Source organism: Struthio camelus, chromosome 20 (assembly GCF_040807025.1).
Source record: "Struthio camelus isolate bStrCam1 chromosome 20, bStrCam1.hap1, whole genome shotgun sequence".
Taxonomy (NCBI): Eukaryota; Metazoa; Chordata; class Aves; order Struthioniformes; family Struthionidae; genus Struthio; species Struthio camelus.
Window position 1 is genome coordinate 2,197,269 of NC_090961.1, and position 19,196 is coordinate 2,216,464.

The window sequence follows — 19,196 nt, forward strand, 5'->3', positions numbered from 1 at the left end:
ATATCCATATTACAAGAAAATTTGTACCCTAGGTACAGGCTCGTCTGCTCTCAAGAGACCATTTGAAGATGGTGTTGGGGATGATAAAGATCCAAACAAAAAGATGAAGCGTAATTTGAGAAAAAGTAAGTGCAACACTTCTACGTTCTGTTTTCGAAGATCCATTGTACAGTAGGAACTGCTTCGAAAGCTGCTGTGTTGCTGTGGAACAGCATGTGAAAAAGCCTTTGGAACAAAAAATGTTGTCTCTCTCACCCTGCATTCAGAACATCAAACACATCTCTTATTGTGCATTTGAATTTCCTCTGACATGTTTTGCTAACTGACTGATTTTGCATTTTAAATTAGATTTCCCAGCAGGCCACAGTAAAATTTAGGTTGCCCAAACAGCTGAGGTATTTTACTGATAACATCCCAGCAGCGTTTTGTCAAAATATTGCATGGGCTTTGCTGCATGAAGATTTTCCTTTTTGTACTCTTCTCCTCCTTAGGACAGCCACTGTTAGCTCAAGACATCCCACAAGAAAAGGAAAATGTTTAATCCACAAAATATTGACATTTATATGCACAGACTAAAAGTTTCTCAGTATTCCTGGGATCCAGTTAATTCGGGTGGCTATTTTCATTGTTTACTTTGGTGCCAATTTGGTATGTGGTTCCTCACAACCTATAAAACCTGTTATTTCTTTTCTGGTAGCCAGGAAGAATATAACTAGTTGCAAAAGGATTGTGTTAACAATATCAAAAGATGGGTAATAACAGCTGTTACCCAAAAGCGGAATGGCTTATTAAAAACATACTCAAGTGTTATCACTATCCTCAACCTCTGAGAGGCTGAGGGGTTGTTTCACTCTTTTATACAGAGAGAAGGCACTTAAATGCAAACTGTTTCATTTTTCTGTCCATCTCATTTTGTTCATTTCTCCTTTTCCCTCCCTCCCTCCCCCCACCCTATCTTGTACTAGTACTAGACAGTAAAGCAATAGATCTCATGAATGCTCTGATGAGGCTGAACCAAATCAGACCAGGGCTTCAGTATAAGCTGCTGTCACAGTCTGGTCCAGTCCACGCCCCAGTCTTCACAATGTCTGTAGATGTTGATGGTACGACATATGAAGCGTCAGGACCTTCTAAGAAAACAGCTAAGCTCCATGTGGCAGTGAAGGTAAGGTAGCATGAAGCATAATCTGCTAACCTGGAATATATGGCATGAAATATGGTTACTATATGAATTCAAAAAAAAAAAAAAGTTTTGGATGAAGTGGAGCTACCAACTACTGATGATTTAATACATAGCTGGGCATTGTTCAAAGGTCATTACTGGTTTTAGACAAACAGAGGAGGGGGAGAGTGTAGAAATATGTGGAAGAGAACTTTCCAGAGCTCTGCAAGTCAATTCCTGTGACAACGGATGGAAACTGGTGTTAAGTTCTAAGATGGGGGTGGGGGGGGGCCCTGTTTTGTTCTGTTCTATTCCTTCCTCTTGTTCATTAGAAAACAACATGATGGTGGCTCCCTCTCTCTTCTCCTTCCTTGTGTCTGTCCCTCTCCTAGGTTATGAGCTTCTCAAAATAGGGAGCGTATCTAGTCTTCAGTGTTTGAAAAGTACCGTAGCACATTGTGAGACCTAGTGTAAATAAATGATTTTTTTCCAGTCAAATCCTTCAGTAAGACTAGTGTAATTTAGTTACCAGTCAACCCATGGTTGCTTCTTGTAGGTGTTCTACATGACAGAGCTTGTGTCTGTAAAGTAGTAATTGGAATGCTCAACATGAACACTCTTGTTGTACTGCATCATGGCAGTTCAAACTGCTGAAACAGACCTAGCCTGGTGGGTTTTGGGGAAGGAAGGAAGGAAGGAGTTTTCTACAGACAATTCATGCAAAAAAGAGAATTTCATTTAACAGAACTGCACTTGTGAGAGGAACAAGCCCATCTGTCATTATCTGTGCTTCGTTTTTTGAATGAAAATTTCCTTTTTAGAAGCTGCATCTGGCAACTTTCTACTTTTTTTTTTATTTCAGTTTTGAAAATCCCATCGTCCTGTGTGCTTTCAAGTTCAAAGTGTCCCAAAGTATTTGAGGCAATGTGCTGTTCCTCAGGAAAAGTAGATCTCTGCATGTGTGTCCTTCCAGACAGTCTTCCTCATACTTTTTGTGTGCCCGTGTCCATGTCCCTCCTCCCCAGAATTATTTAAGAGTAATTCAGAACTTGCCCTGAAAAGCTGTAACTTCCCTGTCCTCAAACGTCCCTGCATCTGCCCAATCTGCGTTTCAAGCCAAGGACAAACCAGCAGTGTGGTAAAGACTAGCTGTTTTTGTTTTCTGGTAGGTCTGGGCCCTGCTTTTTCACACTTCAAGAGGGATTAACGTGACTGTTCCAGTTTCTGGATCTGACCTTTTTAAAAATTAGAGACCCTGAAATTGCAGCCAGAAGTACCACAGAATTCTGTGTGAGCTGACCCTGGAATTACCTGCATGGTTCTCAATTTTGTGTTGGAACATAGTGATTTCTGTGAATTTTGTTCATGGAACTAAATTTTCAAGGGAGCCTCAGTTTTGTTTCAGATCGGTCTGGGCCCCTCTGGTACCTCTGTTACAGCTAGGTAAGGGAGTTGACTAAAGGAAAGGCCGAGCTTCCTAATTGAAGATGTTTTTGACGTAACCGCTCAGTAGTGCCTTGATCAGAGTACAGTTTTGTTTGCTATAAAGCTGGGTGTTGTAAGCATCATGGAGAAAGCCTGGAAGTTGTGACATGCTTCACTGAAAGGTAAACTTACTGCAGATGAAGCAGTTTGTTACTTCGTTAGCTAGGCATTTCTACACCTCAACATGGTGCCAGTCAGATCTCAGTTCTCTGAATTTGCTCCCTGTATACCTGCTTTGGAAGGATCTGTCCTCTGGTGTTCCTGAAAGATTCAAGCAAGGGAGATGCTGTCAGCCTTTTATTTGCTGGGATATGTTTTGCGTACTCTTTGGGTCCAGGCTGTCATTTGCAGTTCCCTTGGAAACTCTAGAGGTTACTGTGTTTTTCTCTCTCTCTCTCAACACTGGAGAAAATGAAATTCCAAGTATTTTGCCTTTATTAAGTGTAAGATGGCCATTCTTTTGTGTTATGATCAGCTTTGCATTTGTTTTAAACTGTTACCTATTTTTCATTTCATGTTTTGTTGTAGGTTTTGCAAGCAATGGGGTATCCAACTGGTTTTGATGCAGATGTCGAATGTATGAGTTCTGATGAAAAATCAGATACTGAAGGCAAAAATGAAACGACGTCTTCAATTTCAAGCAATAATACTGGAAATTCCACAGCTGACACCTCCACTACCCTAGAGGTGAGTGTTGTATTGAAAAGTACAAGTGCTGGAGAGGTGTTTTTTCTGGAAGAAGATGGCGTTTGCACTAAGTGGACGAGGAATTAAGATACACAGTTTCAAGTCTCAGATCTGCCGTAGACTTTGTGTCACTGTGGGCAAATAACTTAATCTTTGTGCCTCCTTTCCTAAACTTTAAGATGCAGTAGCTGTCTCTTTCTCTTAAGACGGTAAGTTCTTTGACACAGGTTCTGTCTCTTCTACTTTTTCTATTTTCATACGGTCCTTAGGAGTGGCAGAGCTTGGTATTTTTTTGGTGGCTCTAGTAATGTAAACTTGGCATTTTCTCTTTGTTATAAAAGAGTCTGTTTGCAATGTCAAAAGGTATGGTTATGTAGACAGTATTTTAAACTGATATACATCAAGACAAATGAAAATATGGAAATTGATTAGCTGATATTAAGAAAAGTAAAACCTAATACTTCTCTGTATATTGAATGAACTAGAAAAAGTTGCATGTAAAGTGCTCCGATTTCAATGTAATCTGCTTTAATTATAGCACCTTAGTTCAGCTACAACTGCCAAAAGGAGCATGCTGTGTTTGTTTTCTCACTAAATTTGTGGGAAACAGAGTATTCCTCAAAGGACCAAATTCCAGTAACTTGAGCAGTCTTGGCTGAATGTCCCCAGGAACCAAGCTGCGAGGGCCTGTAGTACTTTAACTAAATGTTTTCTTACAGTGTTTCTGGTATTTATTTCTTTTCACAATTGAAAAACCATGAGGTTTTAACCTAACGCTGAGATTTCATCCTTTTCACCTTCCTCTTCCTGACGTCCTCGACCAATCTTCATAATTAGCACCCGGGATTTTAGAGAAGCATTCTGTGTAAGCGCTGAATAAGAGCTCTCACTTGTAAACTTGTCTGCCTGTGACGAACTCTCATGGGGTTGTACAGAAAAAACGATGTAGATCCCTGCTTTATTTTTAGGTATAAAGCTTTTTTTTCCAAATACAAGGGGGGTTTTCTGCTGAACGTCTAAGTAATCATTCTGTTCTTCAGATATTTCTCAATAAGTTAAACCATGTATTTCTTTAGTTGGAAGCCATCTAATTACCAGACAGTTACATAATCCCTGACAACTCACTTCATATATGCATTTAGTCCACTGAGGCATTTCCACGAGAAAGGGTATGTGGGGGTATTTTATACTCACCAACTGACCTATTAATTTTGTATTAAAATAAGCATTTATAGACTCACCTCACAACATTGGTTAAGAATTTAAGAAGGCAAAGATATTTTTCAAGGTGATCATTTCAGGTTTCCACGATTGCACTCTTGAGGAACTTTACTTTCAAATGGCACGTTCTGGTACGAGGTATCTGAAATCAGGAGTTGCTACTGAAAACTTGATTTTGGCTCCTCCTTCCTCTGTTAGTGAGTAGTCTTTCATGTCAGTGGCTCACTGCGCTGTAATGCAGGCTGTTATGCTGGCGCATGGGCATCTCAGCTGTACCTTCCTCACTTCCCAACAGTTCTAGATGCATCTGTTTTAAAACTTCTGCAGTTAGAGTTCAGTAGTGCCAGGATGTAATTAGATCAAGCAGCAAAGATGTGTAGGAGGTTGGGAATGCCAATTTCTCCTTTTAGTGATAAAGCACTTGCTTTCAAGGAACTTGACACCATGGCATCAGTTTCAGCTTTGGATACCCTTTGAGGTGAATTCCAAGTGCAGCCCCTGTGATGTTCAGCCGTGTGTAGACACCACACCAGGCCATGAAGACACTGACATCTTACTAGCTCTCACTTACGGACAGAAATGAAGAGGGTGTGATTTCTGTTTTTCACAATATTTGTTTGTCCCTCTGCCGTTCTTTAGAGAAGAGACTTTCTAGCTGCTGTTCTAGTGCAGCATGTTATACAGAAGCCAAGGCAGTGTTAGCTTTGGTACAGGTCTGTTCCTGGAAAGCCTGTTGAGGCCCACATCTTGGGAAGAACAAGCTATTGCAGAGGCTTGAAACAAAGTGATAATGGTGGCATTCTCTAAGTGGCTGGCCATAGGACGCTGTAAGCCATAAGATTGTAGATGTTTGTCTGCCATTTGAAGAGATAAAGGCTATAAAGCAACATCATAAATGTCTCTTTAGGTAAGAACTCAGGGCCCTATACTCACTGCAAGCGGCAAAAACCCAGTGATGGAACTCAATGAAAAAAGAAGAGGTCTGAAGTATGAGCTCATCTCTGAGACAGGTGGAAGCCATGACAAGCGCTTTGTGATGGAGGTGAGTGAAGCAGAGTTGTGGAGTGAGTCAGTAGGTGCTTTACTAAGAACGCTTCAGTATTTGAAGTTACTGGCTGATACAGTTCAGATTTTGTGTTTTACTTTTTGTGATACACAACTGTGGTGATCATCTCAGTATTTTTTGTATCTCTTATTACTACAGTGATGATTAGATGGGGGAAAGGAATTCCTTTTATGTTTTGGGAAAATGAGCATTAGAACTGCGTTCTGACAGCCCCAAATCGCATCATGTCTTGATGTGAGCAGGAGGAGGGAAGTGGAAGCCTGACAGACCAAAATAACTGATTAGAAAATTTTTCAGACTTCCTTGTTAACTCCATGTCAGTGACCTGATCTGAACCTTCCATTGCTAGCTTACCAGGGATATTTGGAATGACTGTAGCAGAGAATATGCTTTTTTTTTTTTTCTCATGTAACCCATGTAACACTCATGGGTTACAAAAGCAGTATGAGGTAGCACTCCACTTAAACAATGCGTGTATAGCGCAAGTGATCAAAGACGTTTAGTGTATGAGGCGCTGATAAAGATGAGGAGGCCTCAAATGATTTCTGAATCCCTTATTTTGCAGTAGTAGTATTTATTTTTTGAGAAGCCTATACACACTGGCTAAATTCAACTCCAAGTAAATGTAGCATTCCTCTCTTAATTGCATGTGTGGTTTCAAACACATATAGATTCCTATTACCTCTTACTTAGCGTTACATACGATCACTTAGGTATTCTCTACCAGCTTCGTAATCTTGAAGCAATAAAATCCACGTATAACACTGAGTATTCTTACTACTGAAGTTCTTTATGGATGGCTCATCACTGACCAGTAAGTGCAGCATGGTATTCCCAATAGGATAAATGGTAGAAATAAACTTATGTCTTAATTTTCAGGTGGAAGTAGATGGGCAGAAATTCAGAGGTGCAGGCCCAAATAAGAAAGTAGCAAAAGCAAGTGCTGCATTAGCAGCACTTGAGAAACTTTTTTCCGGGCCTAACGCAGCAAACAACAAGAAAAAGAAGATTCTTCCTCAGGTAAGAACTGTTGTTTTTTGGACTTAGAACAACCCTGCGTTAGCACAGCTCTGGGCTGTTTTATCATAAAGGACCTTCTAGAGGAAAGCAAGTGATTTGAGTCTCTTGTCTTATGCACACACTGTAAGGTTTCTGTTTTTATTCCTCTGTAGTGATACTTGTTAGTATAACAGTATAAGATTATAGTTGAGACCCTGCTGTGCATGTACTAAGAACATAAAGGAAGTGCTCCTTTATGGAGTAAAGGGTTTGACCTAGAGGACATGTAGTAAGGGTAGAAGAGGAGGCACGAAGGAAAGAAGGTGGTGATCTGCTGGAGAATATACACTCAGGTCAGTGGTTCAATCAGTGATGGAGTGGAAATCTCTTGTGTTCCAGTCCAGAGCCCTACATAGTGTGTTCCTAATCATGTAAAATAGGTAAGATTTAGAGAATAAATCATTTATAGCCTAGTAATAGGCATTAACTCTAGGTTCTAGAGTAAATTTAGATTTTGCACCAAACTCTTCAAATGAGGTATTTTATTTCGTGAGGAAGACTTGTATAATAAAAAGCTCACTCTTCATTAGATTTAACAGCCCTGATATCGCTCAAGTCTATGAAGAGAGAGACGCTGAGCAGAGCAGAAACTAATCAAGTGTTCCTCCTCCAGAGAACTACAGTCAGAAATAAGCCCTGAGGATTACAGTTTGGATCTCTTTTGTGTGAATAAATTAGAATTAGGATTTTCTCATCTTTTCATACTGAAACAGAATGTATCATAAAATACACTCACAAAAATGAGCAGCCAGCTGTGTTTTTGTTTTTGTTCTGTAACTATCGTTATCCCTGATTCACTAAGTCAGTCAGTTAGCAATACTTCAGTTTCTATTATTGTGTTGGAAGTCTAGTAGCTGCAAAAGATAGTACCTCATGGGATAACATTCCATAGGCAGTTTAGATATGAAAATGGCTTCTGATTCAGGCACTTAATAAAATTCTGGTTTGGGGGGATTTTTTTTTTTTGGTTTTGTTTTGTTCACTTGTTCCCTTTGTGCAGTAGGTCAGTGATGATAAAAACAGACAAATTTGCCTTTGAAAAATCTGGATTTGCATGATTTACTGTGTTTTCAGGGGGCAGTCGGGGGGCACGTTATACAGAAAAGGTTTGCTCTGATGTAGTAAGCAATACCAGCTTCTATAGCTCTTTGCCGTGCTCTGAGTTCTGTTGCTTGTAGGTGGTGACAAAGTGAAAGGAAGGTACTGTTCTAGAAAAAGTTAGGTTAAAGCAGTCCAATGTTATCACGAGGTTGTTGTTATAACTGCAGTATATTGAAGGAAAAAAAAAAAAGCCAAAATGAAGGTACTTAATAAGCTAAGCAGATGGAAGCTAAAGGTACTTAAGGAACAGTTATTAAAGTAGGAAAAAGAGGAAGCAGAAATCTGCTCAGGAGTGAACAGACTGGGACTTCAGTAGCACTGGTGAGAACACCATCGTTTTAAAAACTGGTTAGGACGTCCATAATCTTCAAAACTTGCAATTTAGTAAGCCTAAGAAGCCTTGTAACCTGGAAAAGGGCCAAAAAAAGAAAAAGTAAAACTACAGCCCCCTCCCCATTATAAAAAGTCTCTTTCTGAAGGCAAAGGAAATCTATCGGGTATAAAGCTGATACTAAACATATCAGCCCAGATGAAAACACTTCAAAACTTTAATTCCTATATAAAACCCACCAATAATCTGGCAAAGATGTTTTATTGAAAACTAAAAACGTAAAGCTAGAATATGCAGTGTGTTTGACACCTGCTGCCAACAAAGCATAGAGACCCTGAATATTTCCCTCCTCAGAAAACCTGGTGTCCTGGCAGGTGTGCAGTTTTGGATTTCAAAGACTACTGTATCAAGTCTGTTATCTTTCTGAAAAATCTGATCTAGTTGTAAATGTGCATGGCTTTCTGGCCTACAGTAAGACGTTTGGGTGAAATCTTGGCCCTGCTCAAGTTATACTGGTTCAGAGTGGTAGGAGAGAAGGAAAGGCAATGTTGTGGATGAGGGGGTGAGGCAGCCTGTAAGGAAGTGGAAAGGCACCTGGATGCAGTGTACACTGTCTAGGAAATGCAGTCAGTGAATGGGGAGGACTCCTGTTTACTGGAGGGACTTGCTTGGCTTCTGTCCGTCAGAAATGCTTTAGGATAGTACTTCTGCATTCTGCCTTTAACAAGACCTGCACATTAAGCATGTTTAAAGAGAATTAAGAAAGATGGTAGTTTAAAATGTATGGACTTGTATTTCCAGGAACACTTTCATGTTCTGAATTGCTATTATTTTTATTACTCTGAGCAGACTAAAGGGGCTGTCAATACAGCCGTTTCTGCAGCAGTCCAGGCTGCTCGAGGCAGAGGACGAGGTGCTCTAACACGAGGCGCGTTTGTTGGGGCAGCTGCTGCTACTGGCTACATAACACCAGGTAAGGCATGGCACGAAGAGCTAGTGCTTTAATTGTCTGCTGGTAAGTTCTGCTGCATGTGTCACTCATCTGTGCAAGTGATCTCTTCAGCTTTAAATATCTGAGGTGAAACAGAAGAGAGAATTCATGGGGCTTTAAACAAAACCTGAAAAACTGGCAGTACCTGTCCTTTCCAGGCGTGCAACCTGAACCTCCTTGTGCACAGAGCATGAATACAGTTAGCCCATAATGGCTTTCCTGGCTTTACAGTTCTCTTACCTGTCTTTTTCATAGTTCATTGCCCTGGCACGATCAGTTCCCTTCCTAGCTAAAGCACCGCCTGGGTGATGTCCCCCTTCGCATTAGGAGTGGCTTTCCCAAGAACCCTTTGCTGTGCTGTTTCAATATGTTCTGGAGCTATGGGGATTAAGTTGGCAGGTTCAGGAGTCACTGTGCTCCCCGAAACTTTGCACATGAATTGGGGATGTGAGCAGAGGATCTATTAGCAGCTGCTGCAGTGGCCAAAAAACTTAAATCTGGCTGGTGTTAATTCTTCATCTCTGCTGCATTGTTCTGATTATCAGAAGCATCTTTTGAAATCCAAGAACCTTATGGTTCTAATTTATGCTTCATACTTGCTGTACAGAGCAGGTAAGCTGCTGATCAGGATACCTTGTTGCTGATTCCTCAGGGCAGATTTGCAACCATCAGAAGCAAAACTATTTCTGCTCAAAGAGTTGAAGTGCTCAGCTTTTAGTGGCCGGATTTATAAAAAAAAAAAAAAAAAAAAAAAAAAAGTTATTTTTACCCAGCAGGTTGCAAGCAGATATGAAAGGCAGCTAGAGGGTAAGGTATTACAATCTAAACACAAGAAAACTTTAATCAAGTTTTCACTTCCTCACTCATTTTTCAAGGTCTATTATTCTCTTTGACTCTAAAATTTCAAGGTGTCTGATGTTTGCAGGTGTCATGTGGAGGGAGACTAGACATTGTTTTTACTTTGAATAAGGATCACAAATTTTTAAGAATGAGAAATGCTGGAGATTCCTCAGTCAAAACAAATTCAATAGTTTCTAAAAAATAAAATTCATATTCTTCATGCTTGGGTTTTCAGGTTACAGCCTAAGCTCTAATTATACTCTTCAGCAATTCACACGTGCTAATAGTGCAGCCCTGTTTGGTAGACTTGCCTCCTGGCACAGTCAACAGCATGATGTCTTCATTGTTCCTGTATGTTGATGTAATTATAAATATTAAAAACCAGTAATTCATTTTTAATGGACGTTAACATTGTTTTTGGAACTGTCTTTCTCCTTAAGGAATCATTTATGAGACACTTTAACCTGCCAGGGGCATGCTCCTTGCCAGCATGGAATTATTCCAGAAATAGGTTTAATTTCCCAGTCATTGTAGTTGTTAAGCTTTATCAGTCTTGGCCTTCACAGGTTATTTCTCTTCATCCCCTATCCTTGTCAGAAGTCTTTTTGCAGTGGACAAAAGGGATCCCACCAGGAGGGGAAAAAAAAAACTGTAATGCTTTAATGAACTACCAAGATACAGTAACCAAGACTGGTGTTACCCACACTGTTCCTTTTTGTCTTACTCCACAGCCATGTCTAGTGGTTTGCCTGTTGCCTGTTTGCCTCTGGGTGTTCAGATGTCTTTTGTGAAATTTTCTTTTGGCTGTAGAAATGGCAGAGACTATAAAAGTCACACAAGCCTTACTGATGATGATGTGAATATCTGTCACAGGTTTCTAACAACCCTTCTGCATAACGCAAGTTGAGAAAAATGATTGTTGTCTACGTTAAACCATTTTAGAAAGAACGTAAGCAAATATTGGACTTCTAACTGAGTCTTGCTAGCTCCTAGCTCTGACAATTTAGACTGGAGGGCTTCAACTAAAGAGAAAACGCTAAGGAAATGAAATATGGAAATTTACTCTTTGCTGAGGCTTAAGAACGGCAATGGGTAGCTTGTTTTTCAGGCCACTCTGCAGAAGGATTTTAGTATTTTCAATAGTATTTAGATGCTGCGATGTGAGATTTTTTTTCCTATGTTCCTGCTTCACGTATCAGAAATAGTCCCTGGGTGTTAGCATGCAAACACTGATAGTCCTTGGATACTGTAGGAAATGAAACCCATCCCTCATCTGTTTGTATTGCAGGCTATGGAGCACCATATGGGTATAGTACAGCTGCACCAGCTTACGGTACGTACACCCCAATAATTAACAAATTAGAAATTGATGTATAAACTATTGTGGCAGTCCAAATATAAAAGTTTGCTTAGGATTGCAGGAGAAATTTACAGAAATTAAAGCTCTTAAACTATGACAATGAAAACATTTTATGCCATAACCTTGTGGTTCTTTTTTGGTTGGAGTAGCTTTTTTGCCTATGCTTTGCCTGATCTGTGGAAGGACTGTTTGTTTTAATTGCCTGTTCCCTTTCATACTGAAACTGAATTTAAACAGTTCTCTTACTTTTTACAGCCAATCTGTGCTCCATTCAAAGACTACCGAAGGGCCTATTCCAGCATCTCTGAGCAATATTTAGCTAAATGACATTACAGGAATATTGGCAAAATGTTTGTCCACAAGTTTAAACGGCTTGTGGACAAAGTTCCTTTAATGCTGTCAACTATATGAAGTGTCCAGTACTATAAAGATCTAGGCATACATATAAAACACACACACACACACACACACACACACACACACACACACGTATGTAACTGCAGGCTAAGACATTGCTGTTTGGGACAAGCAGAATGAGTTTGTGCAGCTTGTTAGCAATCAGATTGCAAGAAAGCTAGGATATGATAATTTGTCACAGTTTTTTGCTAAGAAACATGGTGAAATTAGGCTGGCAAAGTAATGGTTTTGTGAAGATTGTAAAATAAACTAATAATCGCCGTGCTAAGATGGAAGGGTTTTTCTTACTTCAGCTTCTCTCTTACCCACCAGCTTTTTTTTTTTTTTAATTCTAGACTAACAAAGCATATTTATCTCTAACCGGCCCTTTTGGTTACTTTGAATGAGGTTTATGTGGCAATGGGAGCAAAGCGGTTTGGAGTCAGTGATATGTTCTGGCACACAAAAACCAGGACTGCGTCTATCAGAACCAGTCCGACTGTTCTGTCCTGTCACAGGAACTGGGAGAAAATCCTGCTACTGAAATGACAAATTGAGTACACTTCAAGGCCTGCAGTTTTTTATATGGAGAACAGACCTTGCAAATTGGCATTCATTTTTTGGCTTTTGTAGCATTCCTAATGCTTGTTCCTCTCAAATCTGCAGAGACTGGGCAATACTAACTTCCCTGATGCTATTATAAAATATTTTGAAAAACGGATTTCACTACTTTCTTTTATTTTAGAGGTATGTGCTATAAACAGTGGAAGCATGCTGCCGCTCTATTACTGAAAATGCCCACTTTGTTTGACTAATACTAGCTGGTGCTATTCTGTATTTTGGCAGTGGAAAGGGGAAAAGAATGGGCCAATGGAATGTACTTGCTCTGAGGAATTCCCTACAAAATTAAAGCAAACTTCTCTGGTTTTAGAAATCCTGCCCTATTGATTAGCCAAGTACTTTGACAGAACAGCAGCTGACAGCAGGGCTTTCCCATGGAGTGTACTCTATATATTCCTTGTCTTTTGTGTGGTATTACTGAAAATAGAAGGAACAGCTGTGCCTTCCCAAGGGGGAAGGAAATTTAGGTTAGGGCTTATTTTATGGCATGGGTTTTTTAAAAAAAAAATCCCTATGGCTGTTTTCAAGCAATAGACATTGATTCTAACCCCAAGATGAGTGACATCTGCATACAGGAATCTTTTACAAGCAGAGACACGTAGTGACATAAGACAAATTCCTCCCCTGCTGAAGACAAGGGTACAATTATTATCAACTTTCCTGCAATATATTAGTGGCAGTATTTTTTTTTTCTTTATTCATTCATTCCCTTATTTTCTGTGTGTGCCTTTTTTTTTTTTTCTCATGATGTCTATTTTGGGGGCTGGATTTTAATCACTTAACTGTGTACGTGTGACATATCACTGACTTCAAAGCATTGTGAAATTGACTGCCCCCATTTTTCACATAAAGAGTTTCTGTTTTTACTGTCTTATGATTGTGATGCGAAGTACTGGGATAATGCTTTTTGGCTGTAAGGTAAACATGTCTCTTTGCCTTTGTAAGCTGTTGCATGTTGGGAAACTTCACTTTGATCATCTGGTGCTCTGGAATACCTGCTGTTGCTGCTTTGTGATTTCTAAATGGATATATAGCTTAAATATTAGAATTTAAATAGGAAACATTAAAAAAAAAAGTATTTAAGTGTGCAAAAGTTTGTGAGGCCACAAGAACTCTGTAATAATCATGAACTCAGGCAGATATTAATCTTTCCAGATTTGCCACTTCAATACAGTAGAGCAAACAGAGAATAACAAAGCAGATACAGAATTTGCTGTAGGTCTTTGGGGTTTTTTTGGCTGATCTACCTGGATGTTTATCAAAATTGCTGCACAACTTCCCTATGAATTATCTTGTATGCACAGCAGTGTCTGTCTACATTATTTGCAATTGTGACTGACCTATGAAATTAACTTAGTATATGGAACAAAGTAGTGGAGATTAATTATCTTAAAGATTGTGATATAGATATTCAAATCCAATCTCTCTCCAACAAAATACACTGCTTTTGAAAATACTGCTCACTTTAATTTTACCAAACACCAGGACAAAAATAAAAACAAAAGTTAAGCTAACCATCTGTTTGAAATATTACAAAGTGTTGAAGTGTTTTTGTTTATGGGACTCTGAACCCTAAAATTACATTGATTGACTCATCTGGAAAAGGTTAATGAGAACACTACTGTAAGCTTTTATTTGACTTTCTTGGATCACTGAACTTATTTGGAGTCCTCTCCCTTTCTTCTCTCTGTAGGTTTACCCAAGAGAATGGTTCTGTTACCAGTTATGAAATTCCCAACATATCCTGTTCCCCACTACTCATTCTTTTAGCAAATGGCAGAAGCTAAATCCTATTGATTGAACAACACAGTACAGTACAGAATGTTAGAAGAAAAAAAGCCTTTTTATCCTGTTTTCTTTGAACACATACTTGAGCAAAGTCATTTGTAAAGAAACATCTTTTCCTACTTTTTGATTTTAACAAAATGCAAATTTAGTTCTCTAAAACTTGAAAAAATGTTCTGTGAAATGTTACCTCATTTTCAAATAACTTATACCAGCCTTCTGTTATAGGGAAGAACTAGAAGCTTAAATTTTACGTTTTAAATGAAGTATCGATTATGTAAAATTAAATTTGTGAAGGATGTATAGACTATAAAACACTGATCACAAATAAAACTGTTTTGTTGTAACACAAGAGTACTGCCTGTTTCCTAATGCAGTCAGAGATTTTCAGTTAATGACCTGTACTTGTTGTAGGGCTATCTAATACAGGGCATAGTTATTTAAAAAATAGAAGTACAAAACCACAATAGAAACTTTACAGTTAAATTTTAACTCTTGTAAATATTACTGTGTGTAATAAACTTAGTAAAATATGGGTTAAAATACTGTTTTATCTTTTTTTTTATAGAGCTAAGCATCAGTACCTGAAAAAGTATCCTTAGAACCTTTAAAATCAGTATACTGTAATTCTCAGTGATTTTAGACACTATCTTAATTATCTAGGAAGGCTTTTCAGTTGTACACAAAACACTGGAGGAAAAAAAACAAAACTAAGGGAATTAATGTTAGACTGTCTCTTTGTACTACATTTTGTGAAATACATATAAAAACAAAGGCAATTTCCAACAGGAAGACTCTTGTTACATAATTAAAGGTATACATAGTTAAGTCTGTATTGCCCAGAGAAAGGACAATAATAATGTTACGATCAGGTTCTTTAGAGCTCAAAAGTTGTTCATTTTCCTTTCTTTCCTTTTCTTTCTTTCTTTTTTTTTTTTTTACCAAAAAAAAAAAATTGCACTTGTTCTTGTGGCCTTCTTCACTTTTAAGATTGTCTGCCCACCCTTGATTTTCCATGCAGCATTCTTATAGAAAGCATTTTAGTTGTCAATCTTTGTATTAAAGGGTTCTCCTTTTTCCCCTTACATTTATAAGAATCTAAAGCAGCAACAAGGTCCCCATGAAAACTTGCTATTTAATTGTCCCAGTTCTTGTTGAGTGCTGCTGTGGAAAGTGACACACTTCAGCCATAGGCCAGTACTTTTCTTAAGAGTTGGTGCTCAAACTAAATCTTCTTTCAGATAACGAGTGTGTGTGCCTGTCTGAAATTCCAAAGGACAGCTCCATGCCATCTCCCTGTGTTTTAGACTTCTGCATAAAAACTGCTGTGCTGTGGGCTCTCATGAGGGATTCAAGTAGTCTTTATTAAGGTATCACCCCCACAAAATAAGCAGCATTGTTGGTTGCGCTTCTCTACTCAGACCTCACCAGCTGCTTTTCAGTAGGTCTGCTATAGTTCACGCGCTTTTGAAGATGCCTTTATACGCTCTGTTCTCCAACAAGCTGCTGTTGAGGCAGGGGGAGCTTTACATGTATGAAGAGACTGTAAGAATGGTGCTTAAAGCAATGTAAAGTTCCTCCTCCCCTCCACCACTCATTATAGGGAAAGAAATATTAGAACAGCATAATAAGGGGTGGCTTATGTAACAAGCTGCTTTTCTTGGATTTAACGGCAGCTGTTATTCTTAAGCTAAGTATTTGTGCTTAGGAATGTGTTTATATCTTAAATGGTTTTTCTTCTACTGTAGCTCTTTTATTTGGTGTTGGTGGTACTTTAATAAAACACGTAGCTCTTACTGACAAGTAGCAGTGAGCCTGCTGTTGTCATCCGTGCATTAGTGTTGAAATAAAGAGCAGGGTCTTGCGGATGTATTCAAATTGAATGGTGCTCATAAATCACTGATATATTTTGCTGGCCTATGGATGAAAGGAAGCCATCACGGAGCAGAAAAAGCATGGCTGATAAGAGCCCATTTTTGTTAATCAAATATTCATTAAAAGAGCCTTTCCTCTGCACACATTTTTTCCTCCTTTGGAAGTTCCCCTGATTGGCAACTGTTGGTAAAGTTAGTTTCTTTTTTTTTTTAACCCTTGAACTTAAGACGTTAAATTTCAAACAGAATATTGTCTGAACCAATTCTATACAATAAAAAAAACCTGTATGCTAAATAACTTGTTCCTTATTTAAAAAATAAAGGAGGGCGCTATGCTCTTTTCCAACATGATGGCAGTCATTTCAGATGATTTATATAAGTCATTTTTTATTTTTTGTCATTTGTTGGGAGTTACTAACCACATTGTAAACTTGCCCCCTTGCTGCATATTTTACATTTCTCTGCTTTACTGAAAATATGAATGAGCTGTCCAGTTCTTTGTTTAGAAAGCAGTAACCTTGGAAGTGTTAGATATTTCAATACCTTCAAAGAATTAAAAGTGCCCATTTTACAATGAAAATTCCACTTGCAGCTGAAAGAGCAGAGAAATTTAAATGGAGCTTTAGCTTCAGCAAGTCTCTTTGAAATTAACATGAAGTTTTTGCTTCTCTGCTCTTTTCCCACTGTAGGTGGTTTTTTCATTGACAGTCCCTATTGCCAGCCTCTCAGCATCGCACCTTTTATTATTCACTTGGGCCCTCAAGATTTCTTCTCTGACTTCTAGAACCATCAGGTTGTGTGGCTCGAAATGGCATTTATACATGTCTTAAAAGCAAGAACAAACGTGGCTCGTTTTGAGGGGTCTCAACTTCAGACATGGAATCTGAGCTTTTCCTTTTTTTTTTTTTTTTGTTTTTTTCCCTTCCTTGCACTTTGTTCCATTTAATGAAAAGCAATACTTATTCCAAGCCACAGTCCTTTCTTTGAATACATAGCAATAGATGTGTATATATTTCTCCTAGTTATTTCTTTACACTAGAAGGCAATGACTGGTGTGTGTGTGTGTGGCGGGGGGGAAAAAAAACAGCAAAAACCTAGCAGGGTGCTTGATTCAAGCAGTTAACCCTGCTTTGACTTTCACTATTTAAGTACTTCAGAATTTTAATAGAATGTATTTGCATGTTTCCTATAAAAACTGGTACAAAGACGTGCAGTCGTCACTCTCGAAGCAGTAGTGCTTTGTACTATTGCCCATGTCACCAGACATGACATGTAGCAAAAAAGGTGGAAGAAAAAAATGTTTTTTTCCAGAGTATAACTAACTAAATGATATTCTCTCTCTCTCTCTCTCTCTCTCTCTACTGTATCATTTAATAAGAGGCACAAAAAGAGCAGACCTGAACTTGACTCCCAAATGGATTGCTTTTGTGTCTCTCAAAATTATCACCAAATGATAGGAAAACCTAGAATTTGGTAAACCTCCAGTTCCCCCCCCCCAAAAAAAAAAAAAAACAACTATGCTGCTCTAAATTTGCTAGTTTTTTTCTTCTTTTAAATATTTGTATGTTGATATTTTAAGATTGTGAATCAGTAATCAGCAATAATTGAAAGGCCAGATGTTTGTGTGAATGTCCTTGTTCATTTAAATGGTATTGGAACATCTGTATGTTGCAGCTTACGACTTTTAAGCAGTTTTCAGCAGGTTAATGCCACTTTATTCTCATTCTCTCCGGACCTTCATAGCCATATGCACTTGTATAAAATAAGCAGAAATATAGTGACTGTAAGCTGAGATCGTGATAAAAAAGGTAAGAGATTTTATTTTCAGCTTAAAAAATTTGTATTGCTTTTTCTAAAAAGTCTCATATACCTGTGACAATCTTATATATGGCACATTTTTATTATGTCTTATTTAACTCTGAATGTTCAAAGAAAAATATTACTTACATCTGAATTCCAACTTTGTATTTTTTTAAAGGCCACTTCAAATGTTCCAGTTAAAAAAGAAAAAAAAAAATTATTTAACACTTTTAAGAAATTGTTTTGGTTGTATCAATAGACTGTTCTACTTCAAATATTTTCTCTTGTGTAGCCTAAAAAGCTGTATTGATATTGCTGTGTGTCAGGTACTGCATTCCTTGCATAGTTGTGGAAAATATTTGGGTAGGTACTCAAGCTGTGACTGTGGTCTGTATTGAAAGCCATACCATGGTTATAGCTATATGGAATAAAAATGTGAAGTTGAATGTGTGATACTATCTAATTAATAAGAGATAAATTATTTCCCTAAACTATTAAAGCTAAATTCCAAGTGAAAAAGGAAAGGCTTTGATGATATTACAGTTAAAATCTGCAGAGATCAATTTACATTAGGCCAAATTAATTCATGAAATGGCCAGGTTTGCTTTCCTCTTGTGGGTGCAGTGGGAGGAGGGGAAGGCAGGCAGGCAGTAATTTAACTCTGCATGAATAAATTGCATTGCTGTAGTTTTCTAAAACTAGAAATTAGGATAGAGCCATCTATAAATAATTACTTTCAGTTCTGTAATCAATCTTTTTACAAATATTCCATTTGGATTAAAATGATTTTGGATTATGGCCTATATGGTGCACAATAATATGTGTAGATTTAAAATGTTAGTGTCTTTTTTTAATTTGCCTTTATATAACTTCACATTATACAAAGTTGCATAGAACAGTACTGTACAACTGCACTACTTGTAGTATTTGAAGTTGCTGGGAACAACTCTTTTTATATAAAAACTGAAGAAAATAAAAAGTAGATGTTGTAATAGCATTTTAGTCTCTCAATTTAGAAGTTAAAGCATAAAAAAATCCTGACTGATGACAGTTTATACTGATGTAAAACAGGAAAATACTTAGTATGCAATATGTAGTGGTAAGCCAGGCCCATAGCTTGTTGTTTTGCATCAAAATGTAACAGCAAAAATAAACCATTTCACTTCTATATGGGAAACATCAGTTTCAGTAAATAACTGCATGTGTAGGTTATCCATAACTCAGGATATGTCTGGATAGAATCAATAGGCAGATACAGAAAAATAGCTCTTAGATATTGTTAGCTTTGCTAATATAGGTCAAAATCTGATCTGGCAAGTGGCCTATATATTTGCACCTGGGGGAATAAACTTAAGGAACTTTACCAGTGACTTGCCTATTAAAGCACATAACCATTTGATTACACTTGCAGGTGCAA

The 19,196-nt window shown here is 38.0% G+C and overlaps 1 protein-coding gene across 18 annotated transcripts in view; it reads left to right on the plus strand.

Moving 5' to 3' along the window:
- STRBP (spermatid perinuclear RNA binding protein) overlaps positions 1 to 19,196 on the plus strand; it is an 82,337-nt gene that overhangs the window by 54,412 nt on the left and 8,729 nt on the right. For 14 of the 18 annotated variants that reach the window (XM_068914651.1, XM_068914642.1, XM_068914639.1 and 11 more), the window contains 8 exons: positions 33 to 125; positions 966 to 1,165; positions 3,176 to 3,334; positions 5,463 to 5,597; positions 6,501 to 6,641; positions 8,962 to 9,085; positions 11,232 to 11,276; positions 14,014 to 14,648. In XM_068914651.1, coding sequence (XP_068770752.1) covers positions 33 to 125; positions 966 to 1,165; positions 3,176 to 3,334; positions 5,463 to 5,597; positions 6,501 to 6,641; positions 8,962 to 9,085; positions 11,232 to 11,276; positions 14,014 to 14,090 — 974 coding nt within the window. In that variant the 3' untranslated portion in view covers positions 14,091 to 14,648. Of the gene's footprint in view, positions 1 to 32; positions 126 to 965; positions 1,166 to 3,175; positions 3,335 to 5,462; positions 5,598 to 6,500; positions 6,642 to 8,961; positions 9,086 to 11,231; positions 11,277 to 14,013; positions 14,649 to 17,722; positions 17,788 to 19,196 lie in introns of those variants that run through there. The other 4 variants (XR_011135624.1, XR_011135625.1, XM_068914646.1 and 1 more) reach the window with 1 other exon arrangement.